At 43.7% G+C, this 20,849-nt stretch overlaps 1 protein-coding gene across 12 annotated transcripts in view; it reads left to right on the forward strand.

The window, feature by feature from the left end:
* The window catches only part of TNS1 (tensin 1), a 608,032-nt gene that overhangs the window by 105,202 nt on the left and 481,981 nt on the right, over positions 1-20,849 (forward strand). The window contains exon 1 of one of the 12 annotated variants that reach the window (XM_073647441.1): positions 1,137-1,481. The exons of the other annotated variants lie outside the window; for them this stretch is intronic. Within the exon in view, the coding sequence (XP_073503542.1) occupies positions 1,401-1,481 (81 nt within the window). The 5' untranslated portion in view covers positions 1,137-1,400. Of the gene's footprint in view, positions 1-1,136; positions 1,482-20,849 lie in introns of those variants that run through there. 12 annotated transcript variants of the gene reach the window in all.

A 20,849-nucleotide genomic window follows, 5' to 3' on the forward strand; every position in this document is an offset into this window, starting at 1 on the left:
GTATGCAGAGATACATGATAAGATCCTGTCTGCAGCCACCACTAGGGGGAGCTCCCTGTATACAGAGATACATGATAAGATCCTGTCTGCAGTCACCACTAGGGGGAGCTCCCTGTATACAGAGATACATGATAAGATCCTGTCTGCAGCCACCACTAGGGGGAGCTCCCTGTATACAGAGATACATGATAAGATTCTGTCTGCAGCATCCACTAGGGGGAGCTCCCTGATGTCAAGACCTCTGCTTGCTGCCATTGAATTCATCAGAGGATAGTGCACAGCTTTGATACATTTCTGTCCAGTCTTGATAACCTTAGCGAGTTGCACTTGCTTTTACACAGAACTAAAAACCTGTTCTGATCAAGATTGTTTCCATTCACTGAAAGATCTTTATAAGTGGTGAAAATTAAACACAAAGGGAAGGGAAGAATTAGTTTTTTTTTTCTTCCATAAAACAACTTCAAAAGTTTGTGCTCTAAAATGTGCAACTTTTTAAAGTCTTTTACTTCTTGTGAAAAGTAGGCGGGGTTAAGCAGGAGGGGCGGGGCACAGGTGTGCAATTCTTCATCGCAGACACATAGTTACATTTTTAGTGCACTGATGCGTCAAATGTAATGAGGGAATCAACCTTTAATAAATGTTGTGCCTGTTATTCCTGTTTACATGGGTTTTAGGCGGGTGGAAGAAATAGCAGTGTTACTAAATCTGCCCCAAAGTTTAAAAAAGTTACAGAACTTTTCATGGCCCGGAAGTCCGGAGGATCCCTTTAATATTCTCTCTGGGGTCTCTCTGATCTGTGCATTGCATCCTCTGGGGACTGCGGGTCCTTCTCTCTGTTACAAGGTATCAGTCCAGAGAATGGAAGCCCTGCCATCTGCAGGCTCATGAAGCCAAATAAAGACCCTTCTTTTCCCTAGGAGGGCGAGGAGGTGTGTAAGTGGGGGTGGGGTGACAGGGGGGCTGAGGTGTAGGGTGTAGAGGAAATACCAGAGAATTACATTTTTTTACTCTCTCCCCTAAAAAGTTGCTTGTGGCTGGCAGCCTGCAGATGAGGAGAGGAGGGGGTAGAGGGATGGATTTTGTGTCCGCACCGCCCTCTCCTCAGGAGGTGTGAGGGCTGATGTATGTGAGGATGAGGAAAAAACTTGGAGAGACAGAAAGAAGGAGGCAGGGACTTCATACTGTGATGTGGAGGTAGAGAGGAAGGAGGGAGACGCGGATCCAGGAAAACCGGGAATCCTCTCCCTATACTGGCGCAGGGCACCATACATCTGCAAGGTGGCGGCATTGAATGAGTTAACCCTACACGTTACCTGACCACTATGGAATTGGGCGCCTGGGTCGGATGGTTTAGTGTCTGTTCTATTTTGCCATAAGGATTCTTCATCGGTTTCGCCAGCATGCCCACTGCATCCCTGTGTGTCCCCCGTGCACGGTCGGACCCCAGAATGACCTGGCTCTGTCTGTCCTGTTTGCTCTGGGTACGTGGTTTCCATTTTTTTTCTACTCCGGTGTTGTGTGAACAGAGATTTAATACAGATGTAGCAGAACTGAGTTTGTCACTTGACTCTATCCATGAGTTTTCAGTTCTTTTTACATAGGACTGCAAGTAAAGCTCCAGCATGGTTCAATTTTCAGAAAAGTAACTGTAATTAGACTCTCAGGTTGCAATCACAGTGAATCCCTCCCCCCATTGTCTTTGCATTACCTAATAAGTTCTGGGACCCCAGTAAGGTCGTTGCGGTACTACTTAGAGACCCCCATGTTTTGGTCTGCAATATTTTGGGACCCTCAAGTGTCACTTTTCTATTATACTGCAATGCTAAACCCACTCAGGGACCCCCAAATCCCAATCTTGAACTCCACGTTGAATTTGCTCTCGAATTAATCCTTCTTTGCTTCATATTTGAGACCCTGAACTTTCAGCTATTGTTGTGCAGTTCCCGATGTTGGATCACTGTGGTATTATTATTAGGACCCCAACTCATGAGAAAAACTTCCAAATATTCTAGTCCAGTTGGGGTCCCAGCCAAAATCTTTTGCACCTCTCATTAGATCTAGTTGCATCATCTATATGGGAAATTGCAGTGTGGTGGTGCATGCACTTCTGCATCATCTATATGGGAAATTGCAGTGTGGTGGTGCATGCACTTCTGCATTTCAGTCTGAGTCTGTGCTCAATGCTGGGGGCCTCTGATAAGGGTATAGACCTTATTCTGCAACCTGCCGCCATCTAGTTGTTGAACTGCAATTCCCAGCATACCCTGACAACTGCAGGCTGCTAGGAGTTATAGTGTCACACAAGCTGGACTGCCAAGGTCAGAGGCTACTAACATAGTCTTTATTGTGTCATATGTTACCCGCATCTTCCACCATTTTATTTTCAGTATCAAAACTGAACTAAAAACGTTAAATGTGACTATTCAGATAAGTTTGTTGTGCAAAAGAGTGAAGAATCAGGTGCTATAGGATGGAGAGTATCCCGGGTCAGTGGATAGAGAGAGAGTATCCCGGGTCAGTGGATAGAGAGAGAGTATCCCGGGTCAGTGGATAGAGAGAGAGTATCCCGGGTCAGTGGATAGAGAGTATCCCGGGTCAGTGGATGGAGAGTATCCCGGGTCAGTGGATGGAGAGTATCCCGGGTCAGTGGATAGAGAGTATCCCGGGTCAGTGGATAGAGAGTATCCCGGGTCAGTGGCTGGAGAGTATCCCGGGTCAGTGGCTGGAGAGTATCCCGGGTCAGTGGATAGAGAGTATCCCGGGTCAGTGGATAGAGAGTATCCCGGGTCAGTGGATAGAGAGTATCCCGGGTCAGTGGATGGAGAGTATCCCGGGTCAGTGGATGGAGAGTATCCCGGGTCAGTGGATGGAGAGTATCCCGGGTCAGTGGATGGAGAGTATCCCGGGTCAGTGGATGGAGAGTATCCCGGGTCAGTGGATGGAGAGTATCCCGGGTCAGTGGCTAGAGAGTATCCCGGGTCAGTGGCTAGAGAGTATCCCGGGTCAGTGGATAGAGAGTATCCCGGGTCAGTGGATGGAGAGTATCCCGGGTCAGTGGATGGAGAGTATCCCGGGTCAGTGGATGGAGAGTATTCCGGGTCAGTGGCTAGAGAGTATTCCGGGTCAGTGGCTAGAGAGTATTCCGGGTCAGTGGCTAGAGAGTATCCCGGGTCAGTGGCTAGAGAGTATCCCGGGTCAGTGGCTAGAGAGTATTCCGGGTCAGTGGATGGAGAGTATCCCGGGTCAGTGGATAGAGAGTATCCCGGGTCAGTGGATAGAGAGTATCCCGGGTCAGTGGATAGAGAGTATCCCGGGTCAGTGGATAGAGAGTATCCCGGGTCAGTGGATAGAGAGTATCCCGGGTCAGTGGATAGAGAGTATCCCGGGTCAGTGGATAGAGAGTATCCCGGGTCAGTGGATAGAGAGTATCCCGGGTCAGTGGATAGAGAGTATCCCGGGTCAATGGATAGAGTATCCCATGTCAGTGGATAGAGAGTATCCCGTGTCAGTGGATAGAGAGAATCCCGGGTCAGTGGATAGAGAGTATGGTGGGCCATGGGGGAGAGAGTATGGTGGGCCATGGGGGAGACAGTATGGTGGGCCATGGGGGAGACAGTATGGTGGGCCATGGGGGAGAGAGTATGGTGGGCCATGGGGGAGAGAGTATGGTGGGCCATGGGGGAGAGAGTATCTGGTTCATTGCCAGACTGGAGAGAGATCTGCATTACATTAGATGAAATCTGTTCCATAGGTTATAAGACTCCTTTATGGGAGCCCCCTACCCCTCTCCCACCCCCCACCCCCCTCCTCGCTTCGCTTCAGCCATTGTTCCTGAATTGCACCTCCTTTTTATTTTTATTTTTTTTTGCACCATTGAATTTTTATACATCTGCAAAACTTTTTTTTTCCTCTTTGTGTATTTATTCGCTCATTATTAACACTATCAGGACAGAATGCTCCTTGGTTCTTGCAGGTTCCTATATTCCCACTATAGACAACTATGGTATATTTTCAGGAATACCTGGGATTACAGCCTATCTCAAGAATTGGGTTCTTGGGTCCTCCGTCCCACCAGGAGTGATGGCCGTGTGGCCACTGCTTTCTCCATTTGGGACCTTCATCCTCTGCCTCCTTATAGTTACCCCACTGGTATGGGAGGGATAGGGCTCACATTTCAGTGGAGGTAGAGCGCCCCCTATAACAATGCATTGGATCACACAGTGGACGCTGGCTCCTAAGGAGGTGTGCCTATAGGGAGCAGTGTAAGGAATGGCAGTAACATTGCATCATACGACTCACGACCCAGTATTGGGTGGGCACCACGTTTCACATTATTACCGCCCAGATATGCACAGGAGGCGCTAAGGAATCATACACATTGTGAGGCGTAAAGATAATGAAGGAGGGCTATAAAGACGCAGGTCTGTGTGTAGGGCGTCAGGTCCGTGTGTAGGGCTCCAGGTCCGTGTGTAAGGCGCAGGTCCGTGTGTAGGGCTCAGGTCCGTGTGTAGGGCTCAGGTCCATGTGTAGAGTGCCAGGCCCATGTGTAGGGCGCCAGGCCCATGTGTAGGGCGCCAGGTCCATGTGTAGGGCGCAGGTCCATGTGTAGGGCGCAGGTCCATGTGTAGGGCGTCAGGTCCGTGTGTAAGGCGCAGGTCCGTGTGTAGGGCTCAGGTCCGTGTGTAGGGCTCAGGTCCATGTGTAGAGTGCCAGGCCCATGTGTAGGGCGCCAGGCCCATGTGTAGGGCGCCAGGTCCATGTGTAGGGCGCAGGTCCATGTGTAGGGCGCAGGTCCATGTGTAGGGCGCCAGGTCCATGTGTACGGCGCAGGTCCATGTGTAGGGCGCAGGTCCATGTGTAGGGCGTCAGGTCCATGTGTAGGGCGTCAGGTCCATGTGTAGGGCGTCAGGTCCATGTGTAGGGCGTCAGGTCCATGTGTAGGGCGTCAGGTCCATGTGTAGGGCGTCAGGTCCATGTGTAGGGCGTCAGGTCCATGTGTAGGGCGTCAGGTCCATGTGTAGGGTGCAGGTCCATGTGTAGGGTGCAGGTCCATTGTGGGGTTGGTGGTTTAAGGCAGAATGAAAACCACGCAGCAGCTACATCCTCCTCCTCAAATACGCAGAGTGCCCTCTACTGGTCACATAATGGTGAAAAATGCAAGCATTCACAGCAGAGCTTTGTGCTGTTGGTGGTGCTGATGGAGTACTCTTTGGCATCGCTCTAATGCATTTACAGCTTTATAGCCTTGGACCGATGCAGTTGGAGTATTCCACAGTGTCTCTGTAGTGCTGCAGAGCGTTAATACAGATGGAGTGTTCTGCGGTGTCTGCCATTTACAGCTATAACCCAATGATGCAGATGATATGCTGGTCGTATAAATTGCGTGACCGCGGATTATTAGTGCAGATAGGGTGTTCTTTTGTGTATCATGCAAGCAAATCTGTGCAGCTATAGACCGGTAGTGCAGATGGAGCAGTCTGTAGTTCCTGTCTTGTAAATTATATGGCTGTGGACTACTTGTGCAGATGGGGTGTTCTGTAGTGTATCCTCCATTCACATCTCTGTAGCAATAAGTCAATAGTGCAGATAGAGTAGTCTGTAGTGTCTGTCTTGTAAATTTACATCCATAGGCAACTAATGCAGAAGTCTGATATGTACTGTCCAGGCGGACACAGACAGAAGAGGTCCCTGTGCAAGCTCAGTATATGGGTCCCTGTGCGGCTCCATAGGTTGCACCGGTCATATGTCTGCCCCTGTATGGACAGTTTTGCAGTCATAGTGCAGATAAAGCAGGTTGTAGTGTCTGTCTTGTACATTTACAATAACATTACCGCAGATGCAGGGTTCTGCAGTGCCATGTAATAGTCTGTCTCTTGCATATCCCAGAAGTCCAAGCAGATAAACACAGGTACATTGTAATAAAGTTGCCTGTCGTGACATATAATGTGCGCGCAGCTCACAGCACGGCATAAAGACAAACACATCATGGCATCAAGTAGTTCTCCTCCTCCTGCAGAACAGACTGATACAATCCAGAAGTCTGGAAGACTCAGTTATAGAAGAGAAAGCAGAGATCTGATTCAGAAAACCTGAGAACTATGAATGGATTTGTCAATTATAGTTGTATCTGTTTGTACGTTACTGCAATGTAGCATTCATCGGTACCTCCGACTATCCTATCTTCCGTTAGAGCTGCACTCTATATTCTAATCTTCAAAACAAATTTTGGTTGTATATGTTGTTAAAAAACTCAAACATTACAATTAAAGGAAAAAAAGCAATAACATATGCAAAAATTATTCAGATTCAATCCTGTATTATACTCCAGAGCTGCGCTCACTATTCTGCTGGTGCAGTCACTGTGTACATACATCACATTACTGATCCTGAGTTACATCCTGTATTATACTCCAGAGCTGCACTCACTATTCTGCTGGTGCAGTCAATATGTACATACATTACATTACTGATCCTGAGTTACATCCTGTATTATACCCCAGAGCTGCACTCACTATTCTGCTGGTGCAGTCACTGTGTACATACATTACATTACTGATCCTGAGTTACATCCTGTATTATACCTCAGAGCTGCACTCACTATTCTGCTGGTGCAGTCACTGTGTACATACATCACATTACTGATCCTGAGTTACATCCTGTATTATACTCCAGAGCTGCACTCACTATTCTGCTGGTGCAGTCACTATGTACATACATTACATTACTGATCCTGAGTTACATCCTGTATTATACCCCAGAGCTGCACTCACTATTCTGCTGGTGCAGTCACTGTGTACATACATTACATTACTGATCCTGAGTTACATCCTGTATTATACCTCAGAGCTGCACTCACTATTCTGCTGGTGCAGTCACTGTGTACATACATCACATTACTGATCCTGAGTTACATCCTGTATTATACTCCAGAGCTGCACTCACTATTCTGCTGGTGCAGTCACTATGTACATACATTACATTACTGATCCTGAGTTACATCCTGTATTATACCCCAGAGCTGCACTCACTATTCTGCTGGTGCAGTCACTGTGTACATACATTACATTACTGATCCTGAGTTACATCCTGTATTATACCTCAGAGCTGCACTCACTATTCTGTTGGTGCAGTCACTGTGTACATACATCACATTACTGATCCTGAGTTACATCCTGTATTATACTCCAGAGCTGCACTCACTATTCTGCTGGTGCAGTCACTATGTACATACATTACATTACTGATCCTGAGTTACATCCTGTATTATACCCCAGAGCTGCACTCACTATTCTGCTGGTGCAGTCACTGTGTACATACATTACATTACTGATCCTGAGTTACCTCCTGTATTATACTCCAGAGCTGCACTCACTATTCTGCTGGTGCAGTCACTGTGTACATACATTACATTACTGATCCTGAGTTACATCCTGTATTATACTCCAGAGCTGCACTCACTATTCTGCTGGTGCAGTCACTGTGTACATACATTACATTACTGATCCTGAGTTACATCCTGTATTATACTCCAGAGCTGCACTCACTATTCTGCTGGTGCAGTCACTGTGTACATACATTACATTACTGATCCTGAGTTACATCCTGTATTATACTCCAGAGCTGCACTCACTATTCTGCTGGTGCAGTCACTGTGTACATACATTACATTACTGATCCTGAGTTACATCCTGTATTATACTCCAGAGCTGCACTCACTATTCTGCTGGTGCAGTCACTGTATACATACATTACATTACTGATCCTGAGTTACATCCTGTATTATACTCCAGAGCTGCACTCACTATTCTGCTGGTGCAGTCACTGTATACATACATTACATTACTGATCCTGAGCTACATCCTGTATTATACTCCAGAGCTGCACTCACTATTCTGCTGGTGCAGTCACTGTGTACATACATTACATTACTGATCCTGAGTTACATCCTGTATTATACTCCAGAGCTGCACTCACTATTCTGCTGGTGCAGTCACTGTGTACATACATTACTGATCCTGAGTTATATCCTGTATTATACTCCAGAGCTGCACTCACTATTCTGCTGGGGCAGTCACTGTGTACATACATTACATTACTGATCCTGAGTTACATCCTGTATTATACTCCAGAGCTGCACTCACTATTCTGCTGGGGCAGTCACTGTGTACATACATTACATTACTGATCCTGTACTGATCCTGAGTTACATCCTGTATTATACTCCAGAGCTGCACTCACTATTCTGCTGGTGCAGTCACTGTGTACATACATTACATTACTGATCCTGAGTTACATCCTGTATTATACTCCAGAGCTGCACTCACTATTCTGCTGGTTCAGTCACTGTGTACATACATTACATTACTGATCCTGAGTTACATCCTGTATTATACTCCAGAGCTGTACTCACTATTCTGCTGGTTCAGTCACTGTGTACATACATTACATTACTGATCCTGAGTTACATCCTGTATTATACTTCAGAGCTGCACTCACTATTCTGCTGGTGCAGTCACTGTGTACATACATTACATTACTGATCCTGTACTGATCCTGAGTTACATCCTGTATTATACTCCAGAGCTGCACTCACTATTCTGCTGGTGCAGTCACTGTGTACATACATTACATTACTGATCCTGAGTTACATCCTGTATTATACTCCAGAGCTGCACTCACTATTCTGCTGGTGCAGTCACTGTGTACATACATTACATTACTGATCCTGAGTTACATCCTGTATTATACTCCAGAGCTGCACTCACTATTCTGCTGGTGCAGTCACTGTATATATACATTACATTACTGATCCTGAGTTACATCCTGTATTATACTCCAGAGCTGCACTCACTATTCTGCTGGTGCAGTCACTGTGTACATACATTACATTACTGATCCTGAGTTACATCCTGTATTATACTCCAGAGCTGCACTCACTATTCTGCTGGTGCAGTCACTGTGTACATACATTACATTACTGATCCTGACTTACATCCTGTATTATACTTCAGAGCTGCACTCACTATTCTGCTGGTGCAGTCACTGTATACATACATTACATTACTGATCCTGAGTTACATCCTGTATTATACTCCAGAGCTGCACTCACTATTCTGCTGGTGCAGTCACTGTGTACATACATTACATTACTGATCCTGAGTTACATCCTGTATTATACTCCAGAGCTGCACTCACTATTCTGCTGGTGCAGTCACTGTGTACATACATTACATTACTGATCCTGAGTTACATCCTGTATTATACTCCAGAGCTGCACTCACTATTCTGCTGGTGCAGTCACTGTGTACATACATTACATTACTGATCCTGAGTTACATCCTGTATTATACTCCAGAGCTGCACTCACTATTCTGCTGGTGCAGTCACTGTGTACATACATTACATTACTGATCCTGAGTTACATCCTGTATTATACTCCAGAGCTGCACTCACTATTCTGCTGGTGCAGTCACTGTATACATACATTACATTACTGATCCTGAGTTACATCCTGTATTATACTCCAGAGCTGCACTCACTATTCTGCTGGTGCAGTCACTGTATATATACATTACATTACTGATCCTGAGTTACATCCTGTATTATACTCCAGAGCTGCACTCACTATTCTGCTGGTGCAGTCACTGTGTACATACATTACATTACTGATCCTGACTTACATCCTGTATTATACTTCAGAGCTGCACTCACTATTCTGCTGGTGCAGTCACTGTATACATACATTACATTACTGATCCTGAGTTACATCCTGTATTATACTCCAGAGCTGCACTCACTATTCTTCTGATGCAGTCACTGTACATACATTACATTACTGATCCTGAGTTACATCCTGTATTATACTCCAGAGCTGTACTCACTATTCTGCTGGTGCAGTCACTGTGTACATACATTACATTACTGATCCTGAGTTACATCCTGTATTATACTTCAGAGCTGCACTCACTATTCTGCTGGTGCAGTCACTGTGTACATACATTACATTACTGATCCTGTACTGATCCTGAGTTACATCCTGTTTTATACTCCAGAGCTGCACTCACTATTCTGCTGGTGCAGTCACTGTGTACATACATTACATTACTGATCCTGAGTTACATCCTGTATTATACTCCAGAGCTGCACTCACTATTCTGCTGGTGCAGTCACTGTGTACATACATTACATTACTGATCCTGAGTTACATCCTGTATTATACTCCAGAGCTGCACTCACTATTCTGCTGGTGCAGTCACTGTATACATACATTACATTACTGATCCTGAGTTACATCCTGTATTATACTCCAGAGCTGCACTCACTATTCTGCTGGTGCAGTCACTGTGTACATACATTACTGATCCTGAGTTACATCCTGTATTATACTCCAGAGCTGCACTCACTATTCTGCTGGTGCAGTCACTGTGTACATACATTACATTACTGATCCTGAGTTACATCCTGTATTATACTCCAGAGCTGCACTCACTATTCTGCTGGTGCAGTCACTGTGTACATACATTACATTACTGATCCTGAGTTACATCCTGTATTATACTCCAGAGCTGCACTCACTATTCTGCTGGTGCAGTCACTGTGTACATACATTACATTACTGATCCTGAGTTACATCCTGTATTATACTCCAGAGCTGCACTCACTATTCTGCTGGTGCAGTCACTGTATACATACATTACATTACTGATCCTGAGTTACATCCTGTATTATACTCCAGAGCTGCACTCACTATTCTGCTGGTGCAGTCACTGTGTACATACATTACTGATCCTGAGTTACATCTGGAGCATTACTATTACCAGTGGAAGGTCCTAGTACAACAATATAAATGTTACCTGTCTTGTAGTGATCTGGTGTGAAAATGCTTTGAAATTGAGCTTTGATGCCACATGCATTGGGGGCGGGCTGATGTCATTCTAGTATATTGACACTCCCCCAATGCACTTCAAGGCTAATTTGCATGTGGCTTCACAGCCGGTATTATTTTTATTCTTGTACCAGGATCTATTCAGCCATAGCCCTAATGTTTGTAGTAAAATCGTCCTGACAAGTTCAAATGCGGTTAAATAAAAATAAAAAATGTCTCTTTAACCCTTTTCTCGCTGGTTTGCTTTTCTTACTGTAAATATTGGCCAGGATACAATACAGTACAATAGCGGCCCCATGCTGGCTCTACGCACCGCGCCCCTCTTGGCAGCGTCTCCGGCAGGCACCGTGCCCTCCATTCTGTGAGCCTCTGGTGTCATCCTAAATACAGACGTCTGCTGCTCCCTGTAATCAGCGGGTGTATATATATATATGCAGTATATATATATATATATTCCCTGCTCCACCCCCACTCCATGCATATTCTGTGGGACTTTAAGACAATCCTATACAGCGCTGTTCTTGTCTATTTCTGGCTCTCCCATAGGCAATAAATCCATAAGTGATGACCGCCGCTCCTTTTCAGCAGGGCATTTCTGAGCCCCATTCTTGGGAACAGTGGGTCCCATTGGTTGAACCTCCACTGGTTATTACCTATCATTTGGATAGATGATAACTTATACTGATGGGACTGACCCTTTAAAGGGGCCGCACTCCTCCAGCATGCCCACTCTTTACCAGGTGCAGCACCATACATTTAGTAGTGGCTGTGTCTGGTATTGCAGCTGCTTTGCTAGAGCTGACCTTCACTCCTTCATTTTGCTATTTAGAGGGGATGCGGCGTAGTCACATCCAGTGTATATGAAAACCATTTTGCGAGTAAAACATTTGCTATTTTTTTATTTTATAGTTGTTCTTCACCTCTATGCAAAAACTGTAGCTAAAGGTTTGCAACAAAAATTAAAATATTTTTTTTATTTGGGTTCCTCTAATTATTATCTAACCAGAGCTGAGAAGTATAATGATGCCTCGAGTGTTTGTATTAATTTGCGTGTATGTCCTGGATGACTTGGCAGTAGTTTGGGGAGTTTACTGAAGATGAAGTTTCCTCCCTCCCCACTGGTCATACTCAGTTATGTGAAGTCATCAGGATACAACTAATGGAGTTTATACCCTGGATGCCTCCAGCCCCTTATATTGTCCTCCTAGGAGTCAAGTTGCTGGGGTCAGGAGGGGCTCGTCATGGCACGACCTTCCCTGTATAGTCCTCATGGTTCCCTTGTGGTCAGTCTGGAAGGTGAGAGGTCAGCACAGAAGGGGCATCAGTGAGTGACGGATCCGTCCTGGGGCACTTTGTATCAGAAGACTTTTAACTGTCTCAGCGCCCACCACGCCATCTCCAGCTGTGGCATCTTCTGGTGACTATTGTTTTCTGGAGGGGTTGGGTTTCTTCCAGCCTCGTCTGGCTCCAAAAAGTAGAAAAAGTTTCCAAAGTAGGAACAGATGTAAGACGGTGAAGTCTGCGTGGTGCTGTGATCCGCCATGGTGCACGTAGGTTGCTTTCCTCTACATGCTTCCCCCACCATTTCCTATTTTGTGGTCTTGCTTCCAGCTGGGTCATTTTACCTGGCTTTGCCCAATTGCAGGATTTACGCCTGAGGGTTCGGTGAACTTTTGGGCCACATCTTGTATAGAAAGTGGGATTATAAACCAAAGGGACTCCTGTGAGAGAAATGTCACAGTTCTTTCCATGACAGTTTGTTACAATGTATCAGCCTGAAGTCTAGACTGGATACAATTGTAACAGACCTCCAGCTGTAAGGCGTATTAGGATATGTTCACATTTTGGATTAAAAGGCTGTACCCTCAGGTTTCTGCTCTTGGAATGAAGCAGATCTCCAGCAAATTCACACGAGGTTTAGACCCATGGCAGACGGCATCTTAGATTTTCAACGGATTTGCTTCTGCCCAGCCCACAAAAAAAAAAGAAAATTTTACGATGCGGAAACTTTATTTCCATTCATGTGATGTGGATTTCACTGAGTTTTAAGCGCAGCCTCTATCGTGTAATTTTAGATCTGTTCATAGATTCAGCCACACTGCCAGCTAGCAGAGATCTTAACTTCTGCAACTAATAGCTTCCATCATTTCATTTGCTTCCTCTGGTGGCATTTTGTCAATGTTGTTTTTATTTGTCCCATTATTGCTGTATTCCCATTCTGTGCCCATCACTGAGCCATCACACTGGCACCTCTGATCCCCTGCTATCTCCTGTATGTCAGCTGGATGTGATAGTTGCTTAGCGCTGTAAGTGCAGCATGAAAATATATTTATCCCTGTGCTGTGTCCGGAATCCTTTATTGGTCTGGTTAGTAGTTAGATTATTCTGCGTTTATCTGCAATGCTAATATGCTTCTACCTGAAAGCTGAAGCCAAGGGCTGGAACACATCCAATAATTACAGTCAACCGGATGGACGAACTTACTCAGGACTTATGGGAATTTGCAAAATTTGTTTTTACATATTGGTAATAACTTATCTTACAAATATGCAGTATCTTTCTCATTTCTTAAATATATCTTAAATATACAGTATGTTTCTTATTATAAATTATCTTGCTTTTTCATTTGTGATGGCACCATTATGGTGCCCATGGCGGTTTTTCACATTAAAAGCTAGCACTGTTATATTGTTCCTCTTTATTTCTGATTTCCTTGATATTTGTTCAACTTGTATTTCTTGTCTTTTATTTAGCTTCTTTACCACAATTTTCTTAATCACAGCAAAACTAAAATACATTTAGTAATGAAACACTACAGACTGTCCACCTTTTTTTTTTTTTTAAAGAGCGACATTTTGTTAAATGAAAAAAGCATCAGCTTAAGTCATTGGCTTTGCAACATCTCTTACATTCTATGATTAGTTTTAAATGGAAACACCACTTTTAATATATTTATGCATTAATGTAATTGGATTATGAGTATGAATAGGAAATTAGGGGTAATTTTAATGCAAATTGCATCTAAATATCTTTCTGTAGATCATTAAATCTAGGATCATGATACTTCGCAACAAGTGTTTGATTCAAACATTTCCTAGTGGGAGGGACTTCCAGCCAAGCTAAGCATGGGAGGGACAACAAGAAGGGGTGGGATAAATATGCAATGACAGTTGATGCAGCTGTAATATTTTTCACAAAAAAGTGTGAAACAACTGAAAATATGTCTTATATTCTAGGTTCTTCAAAGTAGCCACCTTTTGCTTTGATGACTGCTTTGCACACTCTTGGCATTCTCTTGATGAGCTTCAAGAGGTAGTCACCGGAAATGGTCTTCCAACAATCTTGAAGGAGTTCCCAGAGATGCTTAGCACTTGTTGGCCCTTTTGCCTTCACTCTGCGGTCCAGCTCACCCCAAACCATCTCGATTGGGTTCAGGTCTGGTGACTGTGGAGGCCAGGTCATCTGGCGTAGCACCCCATCACTCTCCTTCTTGGTCAAATAGCCCTTCACAGCCTGGAGGTGTGTTTGGGGTCATTGTCCTGTTGAAAAATAAATGATGGTCCAACTAAACGCAAACCGGATGGAATAGCATGCCGCTGCAAGATGCTGTGGTAGCCATGCTGGTTCAGTATGCCTTCAATTTTGAATAAATCCCCAACAGTGTCACCAGCAAAGCACCCCCACACCATCACACCTCCTCCTCCATGCTTCACGGTGGGAACCAGGCATGTAGAGTCCATCCGTTCACCTTTTCTGCATCGCACAAAGACACGGTGGTTGGAACCAAAGATCTCAAATTTGGACTCATCAGAACAAAGCACAGATTTCCACTGGTCTAATGTCCATTCCTTGTGTTCTTTAGCCCAAACAAGTCTCTTCTGCTTGTTGCCTGTCCTTAGCAGTGGTTTCCTAGCAGCTATTTTACCATGAAGGCCTGCTGCACAAAGTCTCCTCTTAACAGTTGTTGTAGAGATGTGTCTGCTGCTAGAACTCTGTGTGGCATTGACCTGGTCTCTAATCTGAGCTGCTGTTAACCTGCGATTTCTGAGGCTGGTGACTCGGATAAACTTAGCCTCAGAAGCAGAGGTGACTCTTGGTCTTCCTTTCCTGGGGCGGTCCTCATGTGAGCCAGTTTCTTTGTAGCGCTTGATGGTTTTTTCAACTGCACTTGGGGACACTTTCAAAGTTTGCCCAATTTTTCGCACTGACTGACCTTCATTTCTTACAGTAATGATGGCCACTCGTTTTTCTTTACTTAGCTGCTTTTTTCTTGCCATAATACAAATTCTAACAGTCTATTCAGTAGGACTATCAGCTGTGTATCCACCAGACTTCTGAACAACACAACTGATGGTCCCAACCCCATTTATAAGGCAAGAAATCCCGCTTATTAAACCTGACAGGGCACACCTGTGAAGTGAAGACCATTTCCGGTGACTACCTCTTGAAGCTCATCAAGAGAATGCCAAGAGTGTGCAAAGCAGTCCTCAAAGCAAAAGGTGGCTACTTTGAAGAACCTAGAATATAAGACATATTTTCAGTTGTTTCACACTTTTTTGTTAAGTATATAATTCCACATGTGATAATTCATAGTTTTGGTGCCTTCAGTGTGAATGTACAATTTTCAAAGTCACGAAAATACAGAAAAATCTTTAAATGAGAAGGTGTGTCCAAACTTTTGGTCTGTACTGTATATATATTTGTGTGTATATGAGTTTATATATATTCATTGGCGACTGCAGACCTAATGTGTTGATTCTTAAAAATAATCACTGTCTCTTTAATATAAAATGTTTTTCTTTTGTATTTGCTCCCTCGCTAATGATTTCCTTAGCCGGGAACATGTGAGATAATTAGCGATCATTGTATTAATTTACCTCCTGCCTCAAGGAAAGCTGGACCTTCAGGTGGAGGACACTAGAGGAGGAGGTCACTGGGAAATTCTACCTTCTAAAATTTGTTTCTCATTTTAAATATTTATCATTTTTGCTCTTAAATTGAAATATAAGTTATATAAAGCCGTCCTCTTGCTCCTGGTGACCCGGGGGCAGACTGCAAAGAGAAAACTGACAATACAGTATGCAGGCGGAGAACCCCCACATGATAGGCTTTGGCTATATTCACACAGAGATTTTTGAGGTGTTCAAAAACAACAAATTTTTCAAGCGGAATCTGCGTTTTTGCGGAAGTTTTTACTTTTCCCTGAAACAGTTCTGTGAATTATGGAAGAGGTTTTTTTCCTGAAGTGTTTTCTGGTCTTTTGATTGGACAGTTGATTTGAAAGCTTTGATTGGACCCTTCAGAGACGGGACGAGCACTTTTTTTCTTCCAAGCAGCATTGTTCAAAAACTTGTTTGTAAAAAAAAACTAGAACAAAAAAAAAAAAAACCTCCTCGTTTAAACAGCAAAGCGGATTTCCCATAGAAGTTATTTGAAAAAGTTTTTGAAGCAGTTTTTGAGAAAGATTTTGTGACCATAGGCTTAGCTGAGCAGACCTCATCACATGATAGGATTAGATACACGGCTCAGCAGACAGTATCACGCAGGATAGGATTAGATACACAGCTCAGCAGACAGTATCACACAGGATAGGATTAGATACACAGCTCAGCAGACAGTATCACACAGGATAGGATTAGATACACAGCTCAGCAGACAGTATCACACAGGACAGGATTAGATACACAGCTCAGCAGACGGTATCACACAGGATAGGATTAGATACACGGCTCAGCAGACAGTATCACACAGGATAGGATTAGATACACAGCTCAGCAGACAGTATCACACAGGATAGGATTAGATACACGGCTCAGCAGACAGTATCACACAGGAGAGGATTAGATACACGGCTCAGCTCAGTATCACACAGGATAGGATTAGATACACAGCTCAGCAGACAGTATCACACAGGATAGGATTAGATACACAGCTCAGCAGACAGTATCACACAGGATAGGATTAGATACACAGCTCAGCAGACAGTATCACACAGGATAGGATTATATACACAGCTCAGCTCAGTATCACACAGGATAGGATTAGATACACAGCTCAGCAGACAGTATCACACAGGATAGGATTAGATACACTGCTCAGCAGACAGTATCACACAGGATAGGATTACATACACAGCTCAGCAGACCTCATCACATGATAGGATTAGATACACGGCTCAGCAGACAGTATCACACAGGATAGGATTAGATACACAGCTCAGCTCAGTATCACACAGGATAGGATTAGATACACGGCTCAGCAGACAGTATCACACAGGATAGGATTAGATACACAGCTCATCTCAGTATCACACAGGATAGGATTAGATACACAGCTCAGCTCAGTATCACACAGGATAGAATTAGATACATGGCTCAGCAGACAGAGGAATTCCTAGCAGAATTAGATACAAAGTACAAGTAGCTCAGTTCTTAAGAGCAACCAATCAGAACTCCTCTCTCATCCTGATTTCCGCGATCTCATCTCTTGCTTTGGCGATCGCTCCTCTTTACGCTTTTCCCATCATCTCATTGCATCCAGCAGCGATTTCTGGGGCGATTTCTGGGGCGATTTCCGGGGCGATTTCTGGGGCGATTTCCTCTTCTTATTTTTGCCGTCCAGATTTGTAATGGGTTCTGTGTGGACTGACAGAGCGGCCTGTAGAGATCCAGTCATGGACGACGTTCTTCCTCTTCCCCGGACGTTTTATTGGACGGACACCAAGTGAAACAGATTTGTGTAGAGCAGCGACTGGAGACCGGACCTCGTCTCCTGCTGCTGGAGTCACAGAAAGTTCTGTGTCCAGACAAAGGCCCCAAGACGCGTTACCACTGGGGGTTAATGGGGGAAGCAAAGAACTACAACTCCCAACATGTCCTGACTGTCAGAGACCGTTAGGTGTACATTGGAAGCGCTTGGGATGATAGTAACCCCAGGCATAAGTGGACGGTCCGGTCATGGTGGGGCGCTTGTTTTGCGCTGTTCATGTGTTGTACAGACGTCCAAACCACAACACTAATGGTGGTAATTGAGCCGGAGGGCACAAAGTTATCCTCACTTTGCATGTTGCAGGCAGACTCCAGCTCTATCCACAACCCTTGTATAAAGCCATGACCCTCCACTCATATTTCCCACAGCGTTACTTGTTTACAGGCATTTTCCGGCAGGTTCGACGAGGACTAGGAGATTTGTGTTGTGTCTCACCTAGTGATCTGCATCCTAAAAACCCTGGACCAGATGAGCAATTCCTGAACAGAACACAAGGGTGGCGGTGGTGCAGAACAGTGCGGATGGGGTGAAGTGGTGCTGCGATGTAATGGGCTGAAGAGGAGATGATGAACTGGTGTAGTAGAGCTAGAACAGCAGAGACTGATGTAGCAGAGCTGGAACCCCATAGACTAATATAGCAGAGTTGTAACAGCATAGAGTGTTGTAGTTAAGTTGGAACTGTAAAGATCTGGCGCAGAGAAGACCGATATAGCTGAGTGGAACAGCAAAAAATTAAGTTGCAGTGCTAGAACAGTGAAGAATGATGTAGCAGAGTAGGAACAGTGAAGACTGATGTAGCAGAGCTGGAGCAGTGAAGATTGATGTAGCAGAGCAGGAGCGCTAATGGCAATGGTGGTTCAGTATATCAGCGCTGGGACAATAGGACAATAGTGGAGATGTAGTATAGCTGCAGAAACTCATACTTCTTGGGTACTCATGTGGCAACGTGCTGATGCCAGGGGGGAAGAATAATGGCCTGGGAGACTCGCTGACTTTTCCTGAAGTCCAGAGCTCCCTATTTATTAATGAAGCCTGGATGTTCCTGGAGAGATGGTAAAGCTGCCCATTGGATCCAGAGCACTGAGCTGTACATTATGCTGTTATCGTATGAAACCTTCATAAGTTACTTTTAGGCTTTGTTCCCATGTAGCATTAATACTGAGGTTTTTTTTCCACTGCTTTGTTTTATGTGCAAATCCTGCTGTGTTACAGCTCAAGCAATGTGAACATGCTCTTAAGAAAACGCCTGCCGACTGACACTGTTGAATTGTTCATTTTTTGGTGCTTTTTTTCTCTACAGATTTCATTGAGCAACCTGAAAAAAATGTCATGTAAAAATGCAGTTATACTTTTGAATGCAGAATCCCAGAGTTTCTGCGCTAAGAATTTCTGTTTCAAATCCAGACCAGAAAGTGATGCAAAAAATGCAGCAAAAATGCAATAATCAGAGCAGATTACCATTGTGTATTTTGGTGCAGAAACCTGCAGAAAAAATGCAGCATGTGAGAATATGGCCTTAGGGGATAAAAAAAAACTGCATTATAATGTACAGCAATGCTCCCTTGGGTATAGATCGTGCAAAAAGGCCTTCTGCCGCATAGACTCTTGGCACATGGTAGATCATGGGGCCCAGGTTCATATCATGCAATTAGGTCCCGGATTTTCAGGGTATGACTGCATATTCTGTGGACTTTCCACCATTTGGTGCTGATTTTGCTGCTGGGTAACGCAGGACATATTTATACGGACCCCCAACACCCACCTTGTGGAAAATCTCCTCATAACCAGCTCCAGCACAAATTAGCTAATTCTATGCAGGTAATGCAAGCGAAAAATACCCATTAATAGCAGGATTACACTGTAATCACGCTGGGAATTGGCTCGAGATGGCGGAGAAAAAAATCCTGAGCAAAAACAGCTTAAACATCTGGGGAAACGGCTCCGGCGTGAGTTTCCATAGCCCATTATTCTATCCGGGGATATGTGACTCACGCTGGAATCAGTTACCTCTCCATCTTTATTTCTTTAGTATTTTTTATTTTACTATTTTTTTTTTATTTCATTTTAAATGTATCATTTTCACTTTGTTATTTTACCGCTTTTATGTATTTTCATTGTTTCCTAGTTTTACTATAATTTCCTTTTTGTATAATGTTTTTTTTCTTTCTATTATCTGAATTTTTTTCCTGTTTCTTTTTTTATTATTGTATCTTTTGACATGAAACGTTTTGCCTTTGGCATATTCACGTTCTTGTTTGTTTTGCATTTTGTAATTTTATTCTTTTTACTTTTTATTAAATATTATATTTTTAGTGATTATGTTTTATTTTCTATTATCAGAATTTTGTGATTTTTTTATGTTTATTTTACACATTTTATTTATTATATTATTAAAGACAAATATTTCTTAGAGGGCAATGTTCTCCATAATAGCGGCCGACGGGAGCGATGTTGTATCCTAATTTTACTATAATTTCCTTTCCTTTCTGTTATCTGTATATTTTTTTTTATGATGTTTCTTTTTATTATTATTATTATTATTATTATTATTATATTATTGTATCTTTTGACATTGAATGTTTTTCCTTTTGTATATTCTTATTCTTGTTTTGAATTTTGTGATTTTATTCCTTTTTATGTAACTTTTTATTAACTTTTATTTTTTTTTAGTAATTGTTTCATTTTTTGTTTTCTATTATCCGCAAATCTTTTTTTCTTCATTTTTTTTGTGTGTTTTGCTTTACATTTTTGGGTTCATTTTATTACTAAAGACCAATCTTTCGGGCTTTGTTCTCTACAATAGCGGCCGGCGTAGGCGATGACTTCACCGGGGTATGTTTCATTCTACCCGACGCGATTCACGGCCCTAGTGGGGATCGCTGCAGAGTTATGTCGATCTTGGGCCCCTTTCCAACATCTTGGATTATTTTACTTCATTGCCTAATTTGATTTGCTGGTTCACAAGTTCCTTCCCTGCACGTGACCCGTCCTATTAAACCCTACGAGGCGGTGGTAGAAACATCTCATGTTTTCTTCTATGATCCCAATGGTCTTTTCTTTCTTTTTTTTTTTTTTTTTTCTTTTTTCCCCCCAAATTCCTAAAAGGGGCTGTGAAAATGTAGCAGGAGTTGAAAAGTCACAGACTTCAAGGTTAATGAGCTTCCTCGGCGAGGCAGCTGCGAGCGGCGGGGCGCCA

Source organism: Phyllobates terribilis, unplaced genomic scaffold (genome assembly GCF_046119375.1).
Source record: "Phyllobates terribilis strain yellow unplaced genomic scaffold, ASM4611937v1 Scaffold_9__5_contigs__length_417890890, whole genome shotgun sequence".
Lineage (NCBI taxonomy): Eukaryota > Metazoa > Chordata > Amphibia > Anura > Dendrobatidae > Phyllobates > Phyllobates terribilis.